Raw genomic sequence first — 25,328 nt, 5'->3', positions numbered from 1 at the left:
ACATGATTTAAAAATGCTGCTGAGTGATATACAGCTTGGAAATGATTTTAACTTTGTTATTAAGTCCTAAGGATCATAAATAAAGTGGTCAGTTTGGTCAATTTGTTACAGGCAAACTGATCCGTTCTGAGCACAACTTTGTTCAGAGCAGGATTTTGTTGTGCTCCATGGTTCCTTAGGTTGATTTCTGAAGTCCAGCTTCTTGAGGTGAGAGTATAGCACACCTGGCACCACAATTCCGTTTGCCTGGAAGATTCTAACAAGGGTCCAGATATCTTCAAGAAAGTGTAAAATAAAACGCAAATCACTTAGACGTAGCATGTTGCTAGAGGTTTTTGGTTTGGGTTTTAAAAGAAGAATGGATTTGCAAGTGGTTATAGTAACCTCTAGGTTTCTAATCATAGAAGCCCAAGACTGAGGAAGAAGTTATTTCTAAAACTGGGGCTAGTGTGGATATAAGACTGAGTGTGGGTGTGTGAAGCATCTGTGCAGTGTGACTCACATGCCCTAATGAAGCCCATCAGTCCTTCTTGGGACGACACGTAGTAGCTGACTGTTTGCCAAGCTAAGATTCCTGTCACCAACCCAGAGGAGGAACCAAACTCACAGAATGGGTTAGAGAACCATGGCGGTACCATAAGCAGAGCCTGAAAAGTAACAGGCAGTTCATGCAGACTGATCCGGAGGGCGTGGGGAAGAGGAACAGAATTCAATACATGCAACATAGCATGTACATAACCTCCTCAGATCAAGCACAAGCTAAATGCCAAGGAGTTGTTCCAGTGCATCAGAGTCATGGGAAATGTGACAAAGGACAACAGTGTGTCTGATCAAGGGAGGAGATGCCCTCCCTCATTTATTAAGAAAGTGAAATGTTGCACAGCGTAAATCAAAAGAAGGGCCCACAGGCTCCTAAGCCTTATGTTGATGCTCTGGAAATGAAATGAAAATTCCATAGACACCATAACTAGCAACTTACAACTTCTACATGACAAGACATTATAATGCTTTAAAATGTAGGCAATCATCACCACCATGGAGATGAGGCAGAAAGGAATTAAGAATAAATTAAACCTATTGAGGAATAAATTATGTGTTCCACTTAGTAAATTTTATTTTTATTTATTTTTTTAAAAGATTTTTTTCCCCTTTTGCTTTTAATTTATTTTATTTCTGGCTGCACTGGGTGTTCGTTGCTGCACGTGGGCTTTTCTCTACTTGCGGTGAACGGGGGTACACTTTGTTGCAGTGGGCAGGCTTCTTACTGTGGTGTCTTCTCTTGCTGCGGAGCACGGGCCCTAGGCATGTGGGCTTCAGTAGTTGTGGCTCACGGGCTCAGAAGTTGTGGCTCACGGGCTTAGCTGTTCCACAGCATCTGGGAACTTCCTGGACCAGGGATCGAACCTGTGTCCCCTGCATTGGCAGGCCGATTCTTAACCACTGTGCCACCAGGGAAGTCCCCCACTTAGTAAATTTTAAAAAATAGTAGGTTATTTTCTTTTGTTTTTAAAAAAGGGCCAAATCTATCTTTAAACAGACCTAAAAATTTAATACGGTTTTGTTGAGTTAAACAAACATTGGTTGAACTCCATCTCTGATTCCGGTCCCAGGGACATCAAGATAGTTCCATACGATCCTGACCCTTGAACACCTCATACTGCCTAGAGGTGATGTGCTAATTAGCTTTAGATGCATACTTGGTATAAGATTCCTTGAAAAAACTACGTCTCAACTGCTGGAAGATTCTGACATTCCCAGAATCTCTTTGGTCTATTCCCATGTATGATACACATTTGCCCCCAAACCTACCCATATCTGTGGGGACGTTTAGTTCCGGTGATAAAGTTGAAAACTGAGCTATTTGAATGTTCACATATCGGCCTTGTCAGGAGATAAGTAGATTTTTCAAAGGGAAAAAGCTGAAGCACTTTAATTACCCTGGGGCTCTGGACTCGGCTAGTAAACCTGGTTTCCATTTCTAGCTCTGCAGCCACTCCTTAGCAAACGACCTTTAACAAGCTGCCTAATTTTTCTCTCCCTTTTATTTTCCTCAACGTAAAATGGGATCAGGAGAGGGTAAGGGTCGGGGAGCACAGTGAAGAGAGGAGTAGTAAGAGCCGACCTGAACACTGCCAGGGGAGTTAGATGAGTATAAAATTCTTCTTAATTTTCGAAGGAAAGATGTTAGGAAAAGAGATATTAATGGTAATTATAATTAACATCAAATTTAAAAAAACTAAAGCCAAGCATTGTTAATCTAATAATAGCTTGATGAACTACTTTAAATTAAATAAATTATTTCCAAATGGGTAATATTTCCACTAACAGAAAGAATAATTTATTTTTAAAACATTTCAAAAAGCTCATTTAAAATAAAGATAACAATCTAATGCTGCTGACATTCGGCTAAAGGCAAAACTGAAAACAACTCCTTAACAGTTTAAAACCAGTTTTGAAACAGTTTAAAAGCTATTTCTGTTTCCCTTCCCCACCTACAAGTATTAAAAATAACAAAAACAGGGCTTCCCTGGTGGCACAGTGGTTGAGAGTTCGCCTGCCAATGCAGGGGACGCGGGTTCGAGCCCCAGTCCGGGAAGATCCCACATGCTGCGAAGCGGCTGGCGGCTGGGCCCGTGAGCCATGGCCGCTGAGCCTGCACATCCGGAGCCTGTGCTCCGCAACGGGAGGGACCACAACAGTGAGAGGCCCGCGTACCACACACACACAAAAAAACCCCCAAAAAACAAAAACAAAAAAATGTAGGAACTCTTACTATAAGCTATAGGAAACAGTAGGAAAAGACAGTTTATATTATGAGCAATGTGGTTTAGATTTTGCTTTACTGCTATCTAGCAAGTTTGCATGGCTCATGTAAATTCTACAGCAAAGAACCTAAGAACGGTAGCATCTTCTCTTTCAAAGTTTTACTCAATTCAAAACCCCTGTCGTAAAACATCATTTGAGGTAGCGAAGTGGAGGGGAGTGAGTAGTGGGACAAATTAAGGGAAGAGCATTAAAGAAATCAACACAAAAAGTTTTTATGTAGTTGATCCCAAACCTTATTTGAAAAGTCTGAATAGGATGAAAAGGTTTTCTCTATTCGGTAGGTTCACTTAATCCTCCGTCCAAACATTTGCCCCAATAAACATTAGATTATTTTTATGTTAGCTATAAAGCTGTCAGTCCTCAATAAACAGATACACTCCTGGTGGTTTTACCTTTGCTGTCAAAGAATTGTCAATATGCATACTGGCTCTTAAATTAAAACAAACACACAGGAAGAGAAATGTAAAACAGAATCACGCAGCAGAGTTTAACGGGAGGCTGTTGAAATCCTAAATAGTTGGTGGTGACTAGAAGTTCAATATACTGTGATATAAAGTAGTCAATGCGTTGTTAGCACCTTGCTGTCTCCTTAATGGAATGCTGTGACCTCTCCTATTCAGGTAAGCCACGTCTTACTTTAGTGTGTCTCAATTAAATTTTATGTCTGATGTGTCCATTTGTTGTAAGAAAAGAAACAAGTCCAATGAAAGGGACACTTTGAAGATTTTTATTTCCTATTGGGACAGTTTACTTCTGTCTGGAAAGTCCCTATGCAGTTTTCGTGTGTCTTTTCCCTGTGATTGAGAATGGTTTTGTAAGAGTGTTAAGAGATATGGAGGTATTGAAAATGCTAATCTATTTTCCAACTGGTCAAATCTCTACGTGTTGCTTTCGGAAAACTTTTATCACAAAGGTTAATAGTCATGTGACTGAAATAAGAATTTTTGCTCATTACAGTCACTGCATTGCAGAATTAAGCTTTTAGAAGGCCAAAGCTGTGTCTCTTTTACATACTCTGTGTGCTGCCTAACAGAGGGCTGTGTATACATGGGCAGCCACTAAATACTATTTGCTTGGTGGGTTACAAGTGTTCCTCTAAGCTGGCAAAGAAACAGCATAAATATAGAAAAGATGTAGATATCTATTCTTAGCTTGCATAATGTTCATTGCCTATATATAAAAGCTTTGTAAACTTTAGGGAATTGGCCCTCACACCAGAGAGGAATAAGGGATACTTAACAATACGATTGTCTAATATCACAAAAAAGAGTTGTTTTAAAAATTTTATTTACTTTAATTCTGTCTGAAATGAGTAGTTCTTTTTACAAGAAAGAAAGAAAGAAAGGAAGGAAGGAAGGAAGGAATGAGGGAAGAGAGGAAGAAAGAAAGGGAGGAAAAAAGGAAAAAAGAAAGGGAGAGAGATAAAGAAAAGATCTGTTATATTGGAGGGTCCAAAAGAAGAGATCCAAACAGGATGCAGGACACTTAGAACTGTAACCCGGATGAACAAACAGTTTGAAGAAAAGAGAGCTGAAGGCAAATATATCGGGAATCTTAAGGTCCTGATGAATACTCCCTTTGTTCTGTGTACTAAGTGTACGATCTTCCCTGCCAAGGCTGAAAGAAAATGGATTTCCCCAAGGAATGTCCCATCATTGGAGAAGACATCTGCCATCAAAAGCCAACATGCTCTGAGGTGGTACAGCAAACAGATTAAACATTTAAGACAGATGATGGGGTAGAGAGAGGAGTGAAGACAGGGATGTAGAAAAGGTAAAATGTCAGCATCCTGCAAATGGGATCCACAAACATGAAAGGAGGAAATTGAGAGTGTCAACTTTAAACCCCCAGTTTGTATCTTATGGCCCTGAGCAATTTGGAGTTTCAGGAGAAAGAAGGGACATTCTGTTCATTATCGTGGTGTTTCTTGTATGTCAAACATGCATAACAGAGCCCATGCCAAAATACATTAAGTAGTGCCCTGTTGTCCAGAAGGAACATCTGAAAAAATGTAAAGGTCATATTACAAAAAGAGTTTAGTACCCTAGCAGATGTCACTATGCAATTTGGTGTCTCAATTTTCCGTTTATTTTCTAAAATTTGCACCTAGCTACTCAGCCAAAGCAGAACAATCTATGTTTCTTCAAAAAAAATTCTTTTTAAATAATGTAGATGTAAAGATCTGGATCCAGATCATGTGGGTTCAAATTTCTTCAACCTATGAAACATTAGACAAGTTACACAAACTTTTGGGCCTTGGTTGACTCATCGATAAAATGGGAAGAGTGATAGTTCCCCCCTATAGGTTGTGAGAACTAACCGAGTTAGTGCATGCTAAGTTAGTCACTTAGCAAAGTGACTGGCCTCTGGTAAATTTTTATTTTTTTTTGGTTGCTTAAAATGAGTTTTAAAAAAATTTTGTGATTTCCCTCATCAAAAATATATGTATAATAATCATTATTATCATTATTTTTACTCCTGTACTTATTCAATCAAGTAATTGTAATAATGAGTACCTACCACTGCACACTGGTAGGATAAAACACAGTCCCTAATATTTAAGAACTTATAAAACAGTTAACAAGTTACATGCTGACAATATAACATATGGGTTGAAAACCCACCTATTGAATTCTTATTTTCTGTTACAATATTTTTCAAGATTTCCATTTGTCTTTTTTAAAAAACAGATTTCAAATCTCTGGTGAAATTCTCCATCTTTTCTTTTACTTTTCTGAACATATTTATTACATCTTTAAAAGTCTCTATTAAACATAGAACTACCATATGATCCAGCAATTTCACTTCTGCATATATACCCAAAAGAACTGAAAGCAAGGATGTTGCTATGAACATGGGTATACAAATATTTCTTCAAATCTTTGACAATAGTCAAAAGGTGAAAACAACCCAGTGTCCACTGACATATGAATGCATAAACAAAATGGGATCTGTACATACAATGGGATATTATTCAGACATAGAAAGGAAGGAAATTCTGACACATGCTCCTATGGTCGAATCTTAAAGACTTCATGCTAAGTGAAATAAGCCAATCACACAAAAGACAAATGTGATATGAATCAAATGTATGATTCCACTTATATGAAATACCTAGAGTAGTCACATTCATAGACACAGAGAATAGAATGGTGCTTGCCAGGGCCTGGGGGGAGGGAAAAAGGAAGAGTTATTGTTTAATGGTTACAGAGTTCAATTTGGGAAGATGAAAACATTCTAGAGATGGATAGTGGCAATGGTTTCAACACCAATGTGAATGCACTTAATGCCACTGAACTGTATACTTAAACATGGTTAAAACGGCAATTTTTTTTTCCTCTGCTATATTTTGGAAGAGTTTGAGAAGGATAGATGTTAGCTCTTCTCTAAATGTTTGGTAGAGTTTGCCTGTGAAGCCATCTGGTCCTGGGCTTTTGTTTGTTGGAAGATTTGTAATCACAGTTTTGATTTCAGTGTTTGTGATTTGTCTGTTCATATTTTCTATTTCCTCCTGATTCAGTCTTGGCAGGTTGTGCATGGCAAGTTTTATGTTATGTATATTTTACCACAGTAAAAATTAGATTAAATTTTAAAATTCCTGTCTGATAATTCCAAAATTTGAGTCACTTACTGTGGTTATTTGGTCTTTTTTCCCCTAAGATCCTGTAATTTTTAAATTGAATACAGGACATTGTGCATAAAAAAAAATCAAAGAGTCTCTGGATCGTGCTATCTCCCCCCAAAGAGGAATAATTTTCTCTTAGTAAACAGATGGAGTCCAGTAGATCACCTTCACCTTGCTGAGGGCTGGATTTAGGCTTTATAGGGACAATGAGTTTGTGCTTTACTTCTAAGGCATAGCCCTTATCTGAGGAGTGGACATTCTGGGTCTCAACTGCAAACTCAGAGTGTTTACCAGAACTCTTCCACCTGGTTGGGCTTGAACGCCAAACCTTGTCTCCCCAGCATCACGGGGCTGCTGAAATCTCTGCTCATCTCTAAGCTTCTCAACTTCTGGGGTTTTTTTTTGTTGTTGTTTTTGGGTTTTCTTTTTTTGTTAGTCTGTTGTTGGTTTGTTATTGCTGGATTTCTTGGAGTTTCTTCCTGCTCCCATGAAGCTTAGGAGTTGGCAAATGCCTCAAGGGGAAATTGCTTATAGATCTTTGGGTTCACTCCTCTGCAGTTTCCCTCTTCTCTGCGATTTTTGCTTCTTAGGTCTCAGCCGTTTGCCAGCCCTGAACGCCAGCCTCCAACTCATCTCTCTCCTCAACTAGGACTTGATCTCATCTTCCTCCCCCAACCTTTCCTGCAAGACTTAGCAAAGCCTTTACAGAAAAAGCCAGAGTGAATGTAGAGCTCACTGAGATGGGCTTCTTTCCCTCAGGTCTTGTAGCCCCTCACAAGTTCTGCCAGGTTTGGTGGCTCTCTATCGCCTTAAAAAAGTAGTTTGTATATTTTGTCCAATGTTTATAATTGTTTTCAGCAGGAGAGCTGCTCTGATACAAGCTACTATGGTTGTTGGAACCGAAAGTCTGTTAATATTGTCTTTTAAAATTCTAACACTTGATTTGCCTCTCATTCTGTTTTAAACACTCTTTTGCTTTCATTTTAATTCATCTTTTTACTGACCTGAGTATTTGGTTTTTATTTGTACTGTTCTAGATTCCTGGGCTTATTAAACCCCAGTCAGGCAGTGTCATAAGTTCAGTGGTGAAGACGGAACACATTCTAAGCAATGGGAGTAAATTGTTTGTTCCTGACTTGGGTAATCAGCCCTTCCAATTTCCCTAAATAAATCCCCCAATACCACCCAGAAACACTTGTGAATGCTGAGTCCCCTGAATCTAAAATCCACATGCCAAAATCCAACCCCCTACCTTCAGCCACCACATGGCCATTAAAAATATTCTACTGTCTTCCCGAGGCTGTTAAAAGAGGTTACTCTGGAGATAGATTATAATCTTTAGAATTATAATTATACAAATTATAATCTTTAGAATCTTGGTCTTAATGATATTACCAGAGCCATAAATTTTTCTTGGTATTTGCTTTGATTTGACCATATTTATTTTCTATATTAATGTGGCCAGCAGAGTATAAGAAAATAGCAATCATTCAATTAAATTCAGCAAACATAAGCTGGATGATGATTATATACAAAGAACTGTGTGGTATATTTTAGAAGCTCCAAAGATGATTTCATCAGAGTTCCACACATTTAAATAATTGTGAATAGTTACAAATAATTAGCTATAATATAAGGAACTAATAATGGAACTAGCTAACAATGATTGTGTGCATATTTATATACCTATACTTAGTGCTGGCAACATAGTAAAGTAGATATTACTATCTCCATGTTACCAATAAAGAAATAGGAGTATAATGAGATTGTAATCTGCCTGAGGTCCCAAAACTTATATATAGGATTCGAATCCAGGTTTCTTTGACTCTGAAGGGAAATGTTACAGTAGAAAAAAAGTGCCATGTGAGAACAGATGGAGAAAACTGTTTCCATTTTGGATGATGAGAAAAAGAATCAAAGAGAAAGTAGCATATGAGCTGGGCATTTATGGGTGACCAGAATATCCATAGCTGGACAAAAGGCGAAATGCCATTCTGGCTGATAAATGTGCATGAGCAAAACACAGAAAATTGTTTCAGCAGTTATAATTGGTCCACAGGGCTTGATGATAAGATGCATGTGATGACACTAGATAAGATAAAGTCTGAAAGGAGGGCCCCAAATAAAAATCGTATCAAGTGTTTTGGATTTGCTTTTGTGTATTGTGTTAACTTTTACTGTGTAACAAACTTCTCCAGAACTTCGTGGTAAAATTTATTATCACACACTTTCTGTGGGTCAGGAACATGTGCCTCTGACTCAAGGTCTCTTAAGGGGTTGCAGACACACTGTCAGCTGGGCTGGAGGTTTTATCTGAAGACTTCACTGGTGAAAGATTCATTTCCAAGCTCACTCATGTTCTTGGTAGGACTCAGTTCCTTCCAGGTTGTTGTTGAACTGAGGGCCTCAGTTCCTCACTGGCTATTGGCCAGAGATACCTTTAATTCCTTGACACATGGGTTCCTCCATAGGGCAGTGACCTCAAGGCAATAGAAAAGCAAGAAACCAAGAGAGCAGGAAGAATAAGAAAGGGCTACCATGATGGATGCCAGTTTTTTTATATGCTAATCTCAAAGGTGACATCTCATCACTTCTGCCATATTCACTTCATTGAAAGAGAGTCAACAAGCCCAGTCCATGCTCAAAAGGAGGGTATTATACAAGGACATAAACACAAGGAGGCAGGGTCATTGGGGCCATCTTAGTGATGGCCTACCACATGGATCAACGGGAAATCATCAAAGATTTCTGAATGTGCCAATGACATAACTTGGCTATCACCAGTCATCCATGCTCAAAATTAGGAAGTCATTCAAAATTTCTCCTTCTCATTCAACACCCATATCCCTTGTCACATCACTCCAAAGAGTTTAATGGTCAGCATTTTTTCTTTCTAATGGTATGTAAAATAATAGCACATCTAACGATCATTAGTATCTCAGAGTCTATGGAAGAGGATATGGGTCCCGTGGTGGCTTCTGAGAGAGCAGTTTGTAAACATGGGTGTAGACAGAAGCCAGATCATGAGGATTAAGGAGTGAACAAGTGGTTAAGAAACATTCTGTAATCTAACACATATTCTATTTTACACATGAAGTCAGACATTTAGTAACTGATATGTCTTATTGCTTAGTGGATTACATTGCAATACACTTTTAATTTAGGTTCCTTTATAAATAGTGCCAACTTCTGGGAATTTTATTTGAATTTTGAAATTCATGTTGACCTGTTTACTGAAAACTTAAAGGATACAAAATGGTAATGACAGCAGAGCATGGCCTTATCTCTTACTGTAGTTCTTGATTCTTCTAATTTAGGAAAAGCTTTATGTAAGGAAATCAAAGAACTCATTCACTTAACACAAACTTACAAACTCTCTTTAACAGTTTCCAAAACTCATCCCACACTTTATCTCATTTTTTGTTACTACTGAGGCTGTGTCTACATTAGAATTCCTGGTACCTATGGCTTTGTTTTCCCATGAGTTCTCTGTGGCCAGAGAAGAATTATGAACACAGTGTTTATCAGCAGGAGAACTAGGCCACTGCATATGGCTGTCATCTGCACTAGGTTTTGGTGACCAAATATTTCAACATATATTGCAATCATATGATGATTTCCACCCCATCTGACAAGTCATCCGAGGAACTTTGGTTACATGCCTTATCTCATGTTTCATGAGGTTTTCCTGGTTATTACCCAATATTCAAGTTGAGTTAAGCAAAGGCGTCAACAGGTCAAATAACTGAGTTCATGCAGTGAGCCTTAACCTTAAACTGCATCCTGTAACTTCCTTTTGGAGGGGGCTCTGTCCTAAGGATCAAGAGCCTCTACCTTGGTTTCATGAGATGATGGTGCCACATTTTAGAATATATTTTTTTTCTAATTTCATTTGCCTAAGATGCCATTAAAAAATTAAACCTTTGTATTCTTTGTGTGCTGATCTTAGGATCCAATCTCTTATTCTGGCAATCTCAATAGATTACTTTCTGCTGAAATTTTCTGATTTGTAGAATGTAACCAACCGTACCATCTCTTCTCTACCTCTCCCAGATGCTATTCAGCCAAGTGAGATGAGATCTGTGGCAATGCTTTGAACCCACAATGGGAACAGTGTAAATCTGAGATGTTGCTTCTATTATTACCAACACTACTATTAAGTTATTGACAGAATGGGGAGCATGATATAGGATGCAGAAGACCCTGGATGAATGCCTGCCCCAACAAACACCAGCTATGAGGTGTTGGGCAAGGCCTTTAACAACTCTTATCAGTTTCCTGACCAGAAAACTGAAGATCATACTCCCCACCTTTCTACCTGCCAGGGTTCTTGTGAGCATCAAGTGAAGTAAGATACGTGGACACATTTCGCAAAAGGGCCAAAATGGCAAACATTGATTGGAACATAATCACTATTATAAAAACAGCATCTGAACCTTCTCCTTTCTTCCAGTTTCAAACCACTTGAAAGAGCTGGAGGAGAGGTAAAGCTAGAGTCATGAGATTAGACAAAAAATTCACGGGCTGCTGATGAGAGCATTGTAACTGGGTAACTAAACAGATTCCTAAGCAGGAACTGAGTAGAAGCTTATCATAATTCACACTCATAGATGCTCCAATGGCACTTGACTCATGGGATTTACAGAGAAAACGTAGCAATCTAAACCATAAGCAATTAAATTTAGTTTAAATGCATGTATGTGTGCATATGTATGTATGTATCTTGCCAATGCTTTTAACTTCTTAACAGTGTTCAAGAATATTAAAAATCCATGTGACCTTTTTCTTTCTGAGGAAAATAAAAGGAGATCAAATATGCATATGGCCAGGAATAGAAGACTTCCTACCAAAAAAGATAGTATATTGGAAGCCGTAATTCTACAAAGTCAGAGACAGTAGCTGGAATCCATGATGAAGATAAAATATTAACTCCTTTAACCTTGTCTATGTCAAATCATCCCTAAGTTATTTTCTACAATAAGAGAATCAGACAAAGGTAGAAGAGTTTTTGGAGATTTTCTTTCTCATTCTCATCTGAAAATGTTCAGTTCAACAACCTAGAAAAGGATTCTGGTTTTTGCAAACACATTTTCCCCCCAAGATGACTATGCATCTAGCCCATCAGAAATCCAGAATAAGTTAAAATAAAGGCCTGGAAATATTTTCAAATGGACATCTCCCACTGAGATGTGAAATCCCCTCACCCCCCACTAACAGTCTATAAAAACATGAAGAATATCTGCTCAGGCTCTGAATCGAGACACCAACCTTCCCAAAAGACAACTACTTCCACCCAAACAACTGGTCCTCCCTTCCTTCTTGTCAGCACTGCTCGCTGAGAGAGGCCGTGTTTGGTCTCTTAATCAGACCTTGCTGACGGGCTGACGTCACTGCAAACGTTTTCACTTACTCTCTGGCAACACTTAAATCCTTGCCAAAGGCCAGTCAGTTAAGTCAGAAAGCATTGTTAGTGCGAGGCTGGGGGAGTGGGAGTGTGACGGTCAGCTAGCAATCTGTGGTGATGACAGGAGGGAAATCTCGGAGCTGAAACCATTTTAAAGGTCACTCTGTGGGCAGAACAAAAGACCTCTAATTTAGAAAAGGAAACAGAACTCTGGGACATGGAAGCACCAGGATGCTGCTATTTGAGCACTCTGAAAATTCATTATCCACTCCCTGAATGTAAAGACTACTTTACAACCCAATACAGCTTAAACCCACAACTATTTGCTTTAGCAGCAGTATAAAATAATTTGGTAAAATAGAAATGCTAAGTAATGTACTAGTGGGTTCAACTGCCAGTTTTTTTAATTTACTTTTGATTGAGGTAACATTGATATTAATGATAATTACGTAAGTGTCCTGGGTACATTATATTTCACTTCTGTATACACTATAGCATGCCCACCACCAAAAATTTATTTCCCACCCGTCACCATACAGGTGATCCCCTCTACCCATTTCATCTTCCCCCATCCCTTCCCTTCTGGTAACCACTATTCTGTTGTCTGTGTCTACATGTTTGTTTTTGTTTGGATTGGTTTGTTCATTTATTTTCTCTGTTTTATTTTTATATTCCACATATGAGTGAGATCACACAGTATTTGTCTTTCTCTGTCTGACTTACTTCACTTAGCGTAATACCTTCAAGGTCCATCTGTGTTGTTGCAAATGGCAATAATTCATCTTTTTAAATGACTGAGTAGTATCCCATTGAATATATATATATATATCTATATATCACATCTTTATTTTAAAAAAATGTTCTTCTTTAGTATTTTTTTCTCCTTACCCTTCATTTTTAAAAAATTTTCAACCTTGAATTGCTAAATAGAGTTTAAAATTCTTAGCATAGCTTTCCGTGAAAAGCTGTTACATATACTTTATGACTAAAATTTTAAGAGTATAATATACTGAAGTATAGATAAATGATTTTTAAAAGGAACACAGATCATCAGAGAATAGTAATAGTAGGCCCATGCCTGGATTGAGATCATCTCTTTTCTGTCTTTCTAAAACTGGAGAAAGCTTGGGAGAAGACAATGGCTTCAGTCTATTGAACACCGTATCCTGGACCTGGCTCCATCACTTATAAGATTTGCCAGATGGATTTGCTATAGTTTCATTCTCCAAACTCTCACCTGCTATGGTTTTTTTTTTTCTTGTTTTCCTTTTTTTCCAACTAAAGAGGACGTTTGTTCTGCCATCGTTAAGAAGCCCAGGCAGGCCAGGGCTGAACTCCGCAGTGTGGGAGCAGGGATGTAATGTACAGCGTGGCGACTACAGCTAACAAGACCGTACTGTACCCTTGAAAGTTGCTAGGAGAGTAGATCTTAACGTTCTCACAAAAGTGGTAATTACGTGAGGTGGTGGGTGTGTTAACTAGCCCTACTGTGGTGATTATCTTGCAATAGATGCATGTATCACACCATCATGTTGTGCACTTTAAACTTACATAAAGTTATATGCCAATTACACCTCAATAAAGCTGGAAACAAAAGAAAACAAAACAAGGGAGCACTCAAGGGAGGTCCAGTAGGTACCAGGAAGGGCCACTTTGGAAAAGTAAAAAGGAGAGGAGAGAAGGTACTCAAGGCACCAGGAAACTCATCACAGAAGGCACACTGCACATCTGGCACCCACCAAAGATCAAATTCATTTGGGTAAACCAAGCTTGCAAACCCAGTCAATACCCAGTGATCTATACATAATTGATTTATACTGTGGATTATCTGCTTAGGGTTCTGGGGTACGGTCTGTAATTATTCACCTGAGTAAAAATTCTGCATTCGTTAAGTGGCAGTGAGTCCTCCACTGGATCTGTTGTCAGATAAGAGGGACCAGCCCGAGGATCCAGGGATCAGTGATGCCAAGAATCACCTGCTCCACTCCAACTTGCCAATACTGGGTAGATGAGTGGGTTTCTGTTGGATGAGAAGTCGGGTCGAAAGGAGAGAGAAAAAGTAGCAGCAACTACTGGGCCTTGTGAAGTTGGAACTTGATTTAGGTGGTGAGGCTGCTGATTGCTCAAATAACAATTCCTGGTAGTGGGAAGAGTTATCTCCTCCACTGTCTCTTCAAATCCAATGCTTGCCCTCACTTCCATGTGAGAGTGAGAGAGTTTCCAGACACTACTTTACTTAGGGGGGTTTTCTATAAGAGCAGGTCTTTCTATTTACAGGGGTTGCTTTAAAATTACCTGGCCCTGTTAGACTAGGTAAACCACTTTTTAAAAGGCAGACCCACCTAGACACCAAATTAAGCTAAAGATCTTGGAGTGAGTCCACCTGTAAAAAGAAAAATGTCCAAATCTTACCAAGTTGTTGATTTTCGAGTCGTAGATGCCCCGCTTCATTTGTCTGTGTCACAAGCCACTCATTCCCCTTCTTAATGAAAACAAGAGGGAGTGATTATACCTCCTGGGGCTGTGCCATTTATGCTGTCTGAAAGGCACTTAAACGAGTGGCACATTATCTCACACATCTGGAGTTTACCAAATTAGCCAATTACGCTGGAGCTCATAAAACGAGGCCTTAAATGTCATTTAACTAGAAAATATTATAATCACCAAGTGGTCTGATTGTAAGATGATACTTGGGGCAGCATCAGTGGTTACAGAAAACAAATCATGAAACAAAACACAGTTCGAATGCCCCCCAAATGCAACCACATATTTTCTACAGTAATACTTCCTGAAGAATACCATATTTCTGAAGGCACCAGCAATCAACATGTTTCTCATTTGAAACTAAGTTTAATCTAACCTCCTGTTCCTAGTTATTTGCCTTGGGTAAGCCAGTGCCCAAGAATTTTCCTCATAAGAAAACTAAGGAACAAGCAGGATGAGAGCAGACTGATGGAAAACCATGAATTCATCAGAGATATGGAGCTCTCTGCAAGAGATGGAACAATGGTTGGATTAAGAGTCTGGAGTTGTCAGAGGTTTGTGTTGCTGCCTCAGAATCGACAGGATTTGGTTGACTGACCATATACTGGTCTCCCATACTTTACTTGAAGGAAGAGATAAAAGCTGCTTTAAATTAGTATGTGATTTGAGGGTAGGAATACCAAAGGTTTTAGAATAGCTATTTAAAAATTAGAGGTTTACAGCCACTACTTCCACATTGTCTTCTTTTCACTTAATAAACAACAAAATTTGGTGTTTAATGAAAGGTGATACAGTGTAATGGAAAAACCATGGTATGTCACTAATACCTGTTTGACTTTGGGGAAGTCGTTTAACTTCTCTGATCATCTGTTACCTCACACAAAATACAGACATACATAATGATGCTGAGCTGCGTTGAGACTGGTGCTGTGCTGAAATGAAAAAGTCCCTAGCACAGTGCCTGGTACACTGAAGAAAATAAATAGCAGTTCCATATCTTTCTTTACCTATGTCACCAGAATATCTTAAGTTCTGTTTAACTCTTTTTTTTCTCTTCATTTCAGAAAGAATGGCCACTAGATATTTTCAGAGAACGCAGAATGAGGAGGTGGGCAGTCCTGGTTTTATTTTAGCATAACTTATAATACCCTCACCCATCTGTGAACATCTCAATCACTCTCTTTAAAGGAATGATAAGTACAAAAATAGACTAGAAGAACTCTCATGAGATACTCTGAAGCAAAAGGAAATTAGGTGTGATGCATGAATGCATGGTGAACAGAGATACCAGCTGCTATTTGCCAGGGGAGTTTACAGAATGAAGCTTACCAGTGTTGAAGGCACCTAGTCAACTAGGCTAAATCTTCATGTCTTCTGGGATCATGATTATAGTAGATGGACCTGTTAGTGTATTTTGTCAAACCAGAGAAAGATGAAGAATCATGGTGACGATGGAGGTACTCTCAACAGTGACAAATTCCTTCCCTGTCAGTTTTCTGCAATGACGACCTTTTTGGTAAAAGCTAAGTAAATATGACAATTCCACATAACAGAAATCCTTACTCACAATTTGGAAGGCCTAGTTTTAAAAACTTAAGTTAATTTCACCTCCGTAAAGCTGGGTTGAAAAACTATGTCCTTAATAACAGCACAATGTATCTATGCTTCTAAGAAGAAAAAAATCTTAGAAGCAGTAAAGGGATTCAGAACCATGTGACTGAGCTCTTGTCTCTTAGAAATGTGAATTCTGGGCTGAGAGGTGGGGAACTGCATCTCTAAGAATGGTGAAAATACCACTTCACTTTCTTACAGTGGGGAAATGGGAGCTCTGTGCAGATTCTAAGTGTGTTAACAGACTTTAATGTTTTTAAACAACAGAAAAGGACTAGCTTTCAAAACCTTTAACTTGAGGGGCTGGGGGAATTAGATAAGAAGAACCAGGAGATGGGCCGGGGGTTCCCGGGCACTCGCGGCCCTTGCGCTCTTCCTAAAACAAAAACAGAAACAAAAACGAAAAAAAAAGAAGAACCAGGACAGATGAGCTCTCTTAATTGTTAATAGTCAAACTGACTAGCACTATCCTCCCTGCAGGCCACAGAGCAAACTGGCCTCTACGCACCTGAGTGAAAAACCATCTTTGAAAGCAGAGTATACTGTAAAAGCTAACTAAGAAAATCAAAAGGAACTGTTTTGCTAGGAAAAAAATTCAACACAGCATGTGTTAAAAGGATTTTTTTTCCTTTTTTCTTCCTCTTTTTTTTTTTTTTTAAACTTAAGGCTATGAAATGCTCTTGCTCTGTGTCAAAAATAACAGGCAGCTTTCTCTTTGGTATTTTTACAAATATTTCCATCTTTAAGACTGGAGCTTTCTGACTTTTGCTAACAACATGTCCAGATCTAAAGGCATTACAGAAAGAATGTCAATTTGCTTTAGAAGCAATTAAACATACAGTCGAGGAAAAGGCCAATTTTACTATGCAGGGACCACACATACTGTATGTTTGTTACATTACTTGATATCAAAGCAGAAACATCAAATTCTTCCTAAAACACACTTGAAATGAAGAGTCTGGCTAAGGAACTCCCACATCCAATTCAGAGATATCTGTTACAGTTTACAGAACTTGGCAATGCTGACAACTATTGTTTTACTGGAAAGAGATAATTTATTGACTATATAATAAACTATGGTTTCTTTAATTATATATATATGTACTGGGTAAAATGAACATGATTTTGATCCCAACCGCCATAAATGCGGGCATATTATCAATGACACTTAGGTACCACATCACCAGAGGAATAGCAAGAATTTGCTGATTCTGTGTCACTAGATGACCTCAAAATATTTAATCAGCCTTCAGGATCATTATCATAGCTTCAGAGGGAGTGGTCTATAGCAAGAATTAGCATCTTTCTTTTTCATTTTGCATCATCATGATGTTGGTGTGATGACTTTCATTCTTTCGTTCAACATGCATTTACTGAGTATCTCTACTCAGTGCCAAACACAGGGATAGGGAAAACAGAGGGAAATGAGACGTGCGCCTCAGGGAAATGTATTCTTGGGGTGGGAGAGGGGAGACAGACAGAAAACAAGCTCAATAAATCAGGGTGGTGCACGCTATATAACAGATCTGTGCACGAGGAATGAGCCTGGAGAAGAAGCAAGGGCTGTCCTAGGAAGGGCTCTGTACACCTGATAAGGAATTTAGACTTTACACTGCAGGCCATATTCTTACATATTCCTGAAACACTCAAAAGATAAAACAAAACAGTATGATACTGGCATAGAGATAGATAAATTAATGAAACAGAATAGGAAATAGAGAAACAGAATAGAAAATTTAGCTGATATATATGTGGAAGTTTAACATACAAAAAAGCTAGCATTTCCAATTAGTGAATAAGGAATGGATTTTTTCAGCAGTGGTGTTTGGACAACTGAATAACCATTTGAAAATAAAATTTAATTCCTATATGCCATACTGCACATTAAAAAAAGAAATCACAGATGGATTAAAGATTCAGACGTAGATGTTTATAATCTTGGGGTTAGAGGATGTCCTTTTTTAATGTGTCATCAAGGTCAGATATCACAAAGGAAAAGATAGATATAATCACAAAATCACAGTCTTCAAAACTCACAAACTTCTGAAAGGTGTAAGACACTATAGTTGTAAGACAACTGACAAGTTGGGGAAAATATTTGTAATTTATGTAATAGTTGAAGGATTAGTACCTATAATATATACAGAACCCCTACAAATTAATTAAAAAATCTAACCTAAGAGAAATGGGCGAGAGACACAAAATAAGCAATTCATGAAAGAAACAATACCTAATGATATAAAAGTATGCTCAACCCCAGTTACAATCAAAGGAATACTATTAAGACACTTTTATTTTTCACTTATTAGATTATAAACAGGAGATGGATGTTAGTGACAGATATATCAAATAATGACTGATAATGTCCAGTGTTTGAGAGGGTGTGGAGAAGTGAGAACTCTCAAATACTAAGGATATAAAAGTCAGTACATACTTTTTGGAAGATAATTTGGCAACATCTATGATATAAAATGTGCATATCATTTGATCTTTTAAGTCCATTGATAGCAATTTTTAAAAATAGAAATATATATATATATACATACACACATAAATGCGAAAAAATAGTATGAGAATATATACTGTACTATTGTTTATAATAGTGAAAATATGGAAACAACCTAATGGGCCACCAAAGGGATTAATTTAATAAACTGCAGTATGTAGATAAATTACTATGCTGTTGTTAAAAAGAATTTATTGGCATGGGACGACATATGTTTAATTAGCAAAAGAGTAGCCCCAGTATAATCTGCTAAGAGAGGTAGTGAACTACAGAGTTAGGAGCATGGGCTTTGGGGTCAAGCTCACTGGATTTGAGTCCCAGCTTCAAGATTTACCAGATATGTGAAAATTACTAACTTTTCTGAGTCTTGGTTTCTTCATCTGTCCAACTGGAATGGCTCCTAACAGAACCTACCTCTAAGAGTTATATGGAGAATTCCTAGTACATAGTAGAGGCTAAACATGTACTAGTTGTTATTATTACCGTTATCTTTTTGGTATAATGATTATTTTCAACCAATTCTCTTATGAAAACAACTTCAAAAAGCACATCTAATATCCTTTGGAAAATTATGCTCAATAGAGGCTTTAACTGAATCTATACATCACAGACAATTTTAGTTTATGTACCAAAAATATTCTATTTATCTGATCATCTAATAGATAGGATGATGAACCTGACACATCAATTTTTGATAAAGATATGTTTTGATTGAATATTCATAAACCAGAATGCAAACAAGGAACACATTTGGGCGCTATATTTAAGAATCAAAATAAAGAACTATCACATTTAGATATCCCCAGTTATAAGAACTTTAAAAAGCCTCAATAGCACAAAATAAAAATTGTCCTCTAGTCATCAAACTATTATTCATAAAAGATATTATTAACATCCTTTTTGTGGTAGTTTCTATCATATACATATTTAATTTTCAACCGTATTATCCAGAAAAACACACACAAAAATAGGAAGACACCCTTTTAAATATTTTTCCCTACTAAGACTAGGAAAAGAAATCATTCAAAATGAGAAAACACGTTGTACAGTAATATATTAAAATGCCCACATCAACATAGAGACTATATATAAAGAACCATACATACCCTTCTGTGCGGAAAATCATTCGAAAGCTGTCTCCTAAGCTTTTGTAACTGTTTGGATCAGTTGCACATCTCTGAATCTGGAACCTAGAAACAAAATCAAACAAACAAAAAAAATCCAAGTTAAGGATTTTGCCAAATGGCTTTTCTCATTTTTCAAAGTCTTAGGAGACTCAGCCTTTTCAGATTAATCTAAAATATTCTGGGTTTTGCTACAGATTTTACTGATTTATTTGTCTTGTATAATCTTTACCTTATTTTTGTAGCCTTTAAAATTATGATATTTCTCTGTACTTTAGTAGAACTGCAGAAAGAGTTGTTTTCATCTGTTTCTTAGCTAGGCAGATGCACCCTGAGGCATTTATGCTTTTTTCTTTTGCGAAAAGCACACACAGATGTCATAGATTGTTTTAATGCATAATTCAGAAATCTGAAGATGCATATGAAACAAATAAGTAGCTCTATTTCTTATCTTAATTAGTGCTCTTTGATGGTAATTTAATACAAAGTTTAAAAATACAGAGCAGCTAATATGTCCTAACTTTGATCCTGATTATGAATTTGGAATTCATTCTGGCAGACAGGAGCCTGCGTTTAGAGCAAGAATTCGGGTCATACCGTGATACAATTTATTATCAAGTACTTCACGATAGAGCAGAGTGGTCACTAGGGGTAGTTCAGGTTACCTGGACCGTCACAGAAGCACAGTGCTCTGCATGTAGTTTGTGCGTAATAAAGATGTATCCCATTTTAGAAAGCCAAATGCTTTTTTTTCTTCTTCGTTTTTGGTATGATCATGCATCTCAGAACTCTAACCTTCAAAATGTGGAAGTTCCTGGTATGAGGGTCTTACGAATTTTGTGTCTTACCCTGGGGTCTGTTTCTAATGAGATTTATGACAAGTATTGTCATTTCCCTACACCCCAGTTCTCCAGTTTCGCTTTTCTTTAGGCTGCCCACGCCTTGTGTTTAACCTTCTTGTCCCAATTCTAAGTTAAGCCCCTTCTTCCTTCTGTACTTCCCTCCACAGTTTTAGCAAGCCTTTTAAAATAGAAATTCTCAGAAACACCCCTAATATTGTCTACTCTAAGATGCTTTTCTCAGATTGTTAGATTTATGACATGAACACAACTTCTAATTCTGAGAATGATTTATTTTATAGTTCTAGGCCCCAGGGAATTATGCTGAAAACTAACACATATATCACAGAGAAGTGTGAATATTTTGCTTTGATTGAAGTGATTGGGCATAGGAACAGAATAAGTAGACTATAAGACTGGAAAGTGAGGCTGGGTTACATTTGAGTTTGTAAAGTGGAGAGGTGCTGAACGTGATTGTGTAGGAGAGTAGCCATCCTGAGATGAAGGAGTTGATTCTTCCAGTAGAGTACTTGAGATATACAAATTCCTAATAAAATATTTATTGTCTGATTGGGTGGATTAGAATGGGAGCATGGAGGGCAGAATGATGATGAAGGCAATTATGATAGTCTGGGTGAAGATAATGATGCCAGAATATGAATGGAGGAAACAAATGTAATAAGAGAGGTGTGCTTGCTGGGTGATTGTTTTTTTCTTTAAATCAATGGGTTTTTTAAATGATGCATTCAACATGATCCTCTCTTGATCCTCATCAACCCAGCAAGTAATATTCCACTGCCCTAGACTTACTATTGCCAAAGTTTAAAATGTCATAAATATTCATAATGTTTTTTGCTTGTCAAACTTACATCTCTATTAGCATGATCATTTTTAGGAGGTTAGTTTCTAGGCAAGAACTATATCCCTAAAATTTAAATTGCATGGAGCTTATCAGAAGATCATGAAGCATTACGACTAACTCATTTAAACTGTTCTGGATCCAGAGGTGCATTTGGTGTGTGTATAACCACTGGCCTAGAAGACTCAGTAAGCAGTTCTGTCTAGAATCGAGAACATGATTTGATGGTCAGGTAGGTGGACCACGTTTGGTATTTCTGGACTACTGTATGTACATGAGATAATCTGGGACTTGGGATACAAATGAATTAACTAATGCTAAACACAAAATAGTACAATGGAATGACTACAGGTAAGTTTATACAACAAATAATCTTGGAACATAGAGAGCGATTTCCAAAATACGACTTTGATCCTAATTCAGAAAAGAATCTCCATCTCTGCATTTGCATATTTGTAACCTACATTCATTGTTGGGTATGAAAAATTTCTTATGTCTAACTTTCAAGAGAATAACTTAAAATAGTTTTATATATTATAAAAACATTACATGCTTATAGATTTTTCTCATATTATCTGTAATAATTTTCATTAAGTTCATTTCCCCCTGTCAAATTCCTTTCTGGATACTTTTCTCCCAAATTACCAAGTATTTTTAAAATATTTGCCACATGAAATAAGATGCTATAGGTTTTATGAAAACCCAGGGCATTATCCCCACTCTCAAGAAACCCAATAAATAAATGAGAAAAAAAATTTTTACAATAAAAGGGAAAATATCCAAAATGTCAAGTAGCAGCAGCACAAGTTGCCCAGGTGTTCATCAGAGGGAGCAATTACTGCTTTCTGCAGAGGATCAGGAAGGATCTCAGGAAGGAGAAGGGATTTAAGCTGGTCCTATAGGATTCAGAGAGGCAAAAAGAGTAAGCCAGGAGGAAGCATTTCAGGTGGGGAATTGAGAGAGGGAAAGATGACCTTTTAATAGAAGTGAAAGAAAAGCTCTCCCACCATGACAACCTCCAGTGTTTCGTTCAGGATGGATGTTACAGCATCCTGCTGGTGGCATTCAGCTGCTCAGGGTGGATGGAAACCTGAGCGGGTTAGAGGAGGGTGTTTATGAGATAAAGTCAATGACCAATATAGAGCGTTTGGCCTTTTCCTGCTCCTCAGTGGAGCATTTCAGATAACTCTGTGGCCATCTCACAGTCATGTGACCCGGTCCTAGAAGGAACTGTGAGTCACCAGAGGGACCAAAGCAAGTGAATCCTAATGGCAAGAAAATTGACCTTAGCTCCTCTTTTATTGATGGGGTTAGAGACATCAGCTTTGTCTATGATGTCTGCATGTACCAGTAATACCAAGGTGGGTCCTCTGTCAGCTTACACAAAAATGAATACAGAGTACAATTTCTTCTTAATTAACTAGTTATCTAACTTGGCTATTGGAAGTCTAGGCACTTCACTCATTAGTTGCAATTTCTTTCTTTTTTCAGAATCCAACAGATGATAATATTTCCAATCCACTATTCTCAGTTAATGAGTTCTTGAATACTTACTATGTATTAGGTACTCCACTATTTGGGGCATTATGAAGAAATAAGAAATAATCCTGCCCTTTAGAAGTTTATAGTTATGTGAAGGAGATGTACAAATAGATGATTACCATATGCAAGGAATAACGTTTAGGAATAGTATTTCAGAGTATCACATGTCAGACAATGAGTTTTACTGGCACTGAATAAACACTACTATTACTTTTACTGGAGATGATCTTATCTATGGCTGACAGAAAATAGTATCAATATTATGCAGTGACATTAGAGGGAAGAGGGAAAACGGGAAGGATATATTTGGGCTAAATATCTGTGGTTAAACCTTACCCTCCCACTTTAAAACAGGCAGCAAGGACAGTCAGCGGAATCTTTGAGGAGTGTTCCGTTTAGAAGCTGACTGTCTGATGAGTGATGCTGTGTTCATTACAAACAGGAGCGGCAACATCAAATAGCATCACACGAGGAGAGTCCACAAGCCGTGTTGCAGAGTAATGCAAAAGGATGGGCAGGCATGGTACATACTAATTCCTCTGTAAAGCCTCCCACCATTCCTTACTATCCTAAAGCAGCTAGAGGTCCCATTAAACAGGCTAAGGCAAGTACAGCTGTCTCTTCTACTGTACATCTCACTTACGGCGTGTCTGCACTCTGCAGAGAAAGTCCATGCTGTATTTAGTTCCACTACACATGACTTATTCTGATCACAGAGTTATCAGTTCTTCTAAGGAATCTGTTTCAAGTTGATATAATTACAGTGCATTTTGGTCAATCATGTAAAACAGCAATTTCCTTCTTCGTCTCTTACATTTCAGCAACTTAAAAGGTTTCTCTCCAATTGAGGCTTTACATCAGCATTTTCCAAGCTGCGTTCTGCGCTAACAAATTCTCTCTATGCTCGAGGAGACAATTTTCCAGTTACGTAACAGAACTCTTTGTAAAATAACAAAGGCAAAGCCACACTACTCTAAATACAATCAAGATATCTAGAAGAAAAGATTGGACTTTCCCATTGTCCTAATAAAAGCAGTTTAGCCACATCTGGAATCTCCATCTGAGGAACTTCTTTTATTAGAATGAAAACTTGCTGCCAAATGGGCAAACTGGACAATGGAGTAATACTTAAGAAATATTCAGTGCCTAATATCAGGTCAGAAAGAAACACAGGGAAAGGAGTGTGGCTCAAACCCTACGCTCCATTGCCCAGCAGCCAGTGGTCCCATCTGCCATGGAGCCAGGGAGCCTGGTGCTACACACTCTCAAAATTGGGAGGGAACAGCTCTACCATCCACCACACCATAAATATGAAGCAAGTTATTGCGGTTATGACAGGGCAAGGAAGAGCTGCTCAATGTTCATGAGCAAATGCACAAGCATATTTTTAGAAGCGAAAGAATGTTCTCACTCACTGAAATATTTTTCTTTAAACTGGTCAAGAACCATTACTGCACTATTTCCTCCGACTTGATTGTGTGCTTAGTCAGTGATACCAAAGTCTGTTGTTGACTCTTAGCACTGTTAGAAATGTCACTTTAGGCATTCAGCTTGTCTGAGCACTTCCTAAGATATCATAAGAATGATACGTGTTGAGAAATACAATGACTTTATTACTGCCTTAAAAGCTGTAGAATGAGGCTGTTTGAAAATCCCTAAATCTCACATTTATGCAATGCCTTTATTTTCCAAAGTAAATTTTACATCTATCATCTTCATCTACTGTTGGCTGATGGAGTCTATACTGGGAAGTGGAGGCTATAGGGCACACACACACACACACACACACACACACACGCACATATATATATGTACATATACATGCATATGTATATGTAATCTATATATTTATATGAAGGCAGCAATTCAGTTGCAGAGTGCGATTGGGGTAGGTGATAAGATTTGTCCTAAAGCTATATTTGCATAGCACATGCTCTGCTTTTTAGTTAGATTATATGATTATTTGCGGTGCTTTAGGGTTGGGAACTGATGGAGATTTGGGAATGGGGGCAAAAACCATCCTAACCCATCCCTTTGGCATTGTCACCAATCTTAAGTAAAGCAGTGAGATAGGTGGGTTTTATTTCTAGCATCACCTCCAGATCATTTTCCAGTCCAAGAGTATTCTCATGCTCTCTCTTACCTTCCCCTATTCAACCCTGCTCTCAGAAAAGCATTCACATCAATCACTTATCCTTATCTTGGCTTTTCATTTGATATGCTGTCTTCCAGAACTTGTCCCTTGTTAAAGGGATTTCAGCGCTCAAGGAGGTGGCACGAAGGTCTGGTTTTGTTTAGGGTGGGGATGCAGGGGTACCTTTACCACCAGAGACAGCCCTCAGTGGTTGTTTTTTTCCTGAGTGGAATTTTATGCTACCATAATGCACTGCTACATAAAAATTACACCTTTGTGTCAAGGGAGGTGAGGCACTTGGGAAACTGAGACATTGACTAGGAGCCACCAGTTTCAGCTCCAGTGCTGTCACCGATAAATAGTGTAAACTGGTG

At 38.0% G+C, this 25,328-nt stretch overlaps 1 protein-coding gene across 1 annotated transcript in view; it reads right to left on the bottom strand.

Annotated features, from left to right (window-relative positions):
* Positions 1-25,328, bottom strand: part of SLC25A21 (solute carrier family 25 member 21) — a 490,584-nt gene that overhangs the window by 123,609 nt on the left and 341,647 nt on the right. Inside the window, exon 3 of the mRNA XM_024762014.1 lies at positions 19,563-19,646. Coding sequence (XP_024617782.1) covers positions 19,563-19,646 — 84 coding nt within the window. The remainder of the gene's footprint in view (positions 1-19,562; positions 19,647-25,328) is intronic.

Source organism: Neophocaena asiaeorientalis, unplaced genomic scaffold (assembly GCF_003031525.2).
Source record: "Neophocaena asiaeorientalis asiaeorientalis breed wild unplaced genomic scaffold, Neophocaena_asiaeorientalis_V1.1 scaffold190, whole genome shotgun sequence".
Taxonomy (NCBI): domain Eukaryota; kingdom Metazoa; phylum Chordata; class Mammalia; order Artiodactyla; family Phocoenidae; genus Neophocaena; species Neophocaena asiaeorientalis.
This window is presented reverse-complemented; position numbering and strand designations above follow the sequence as displayed.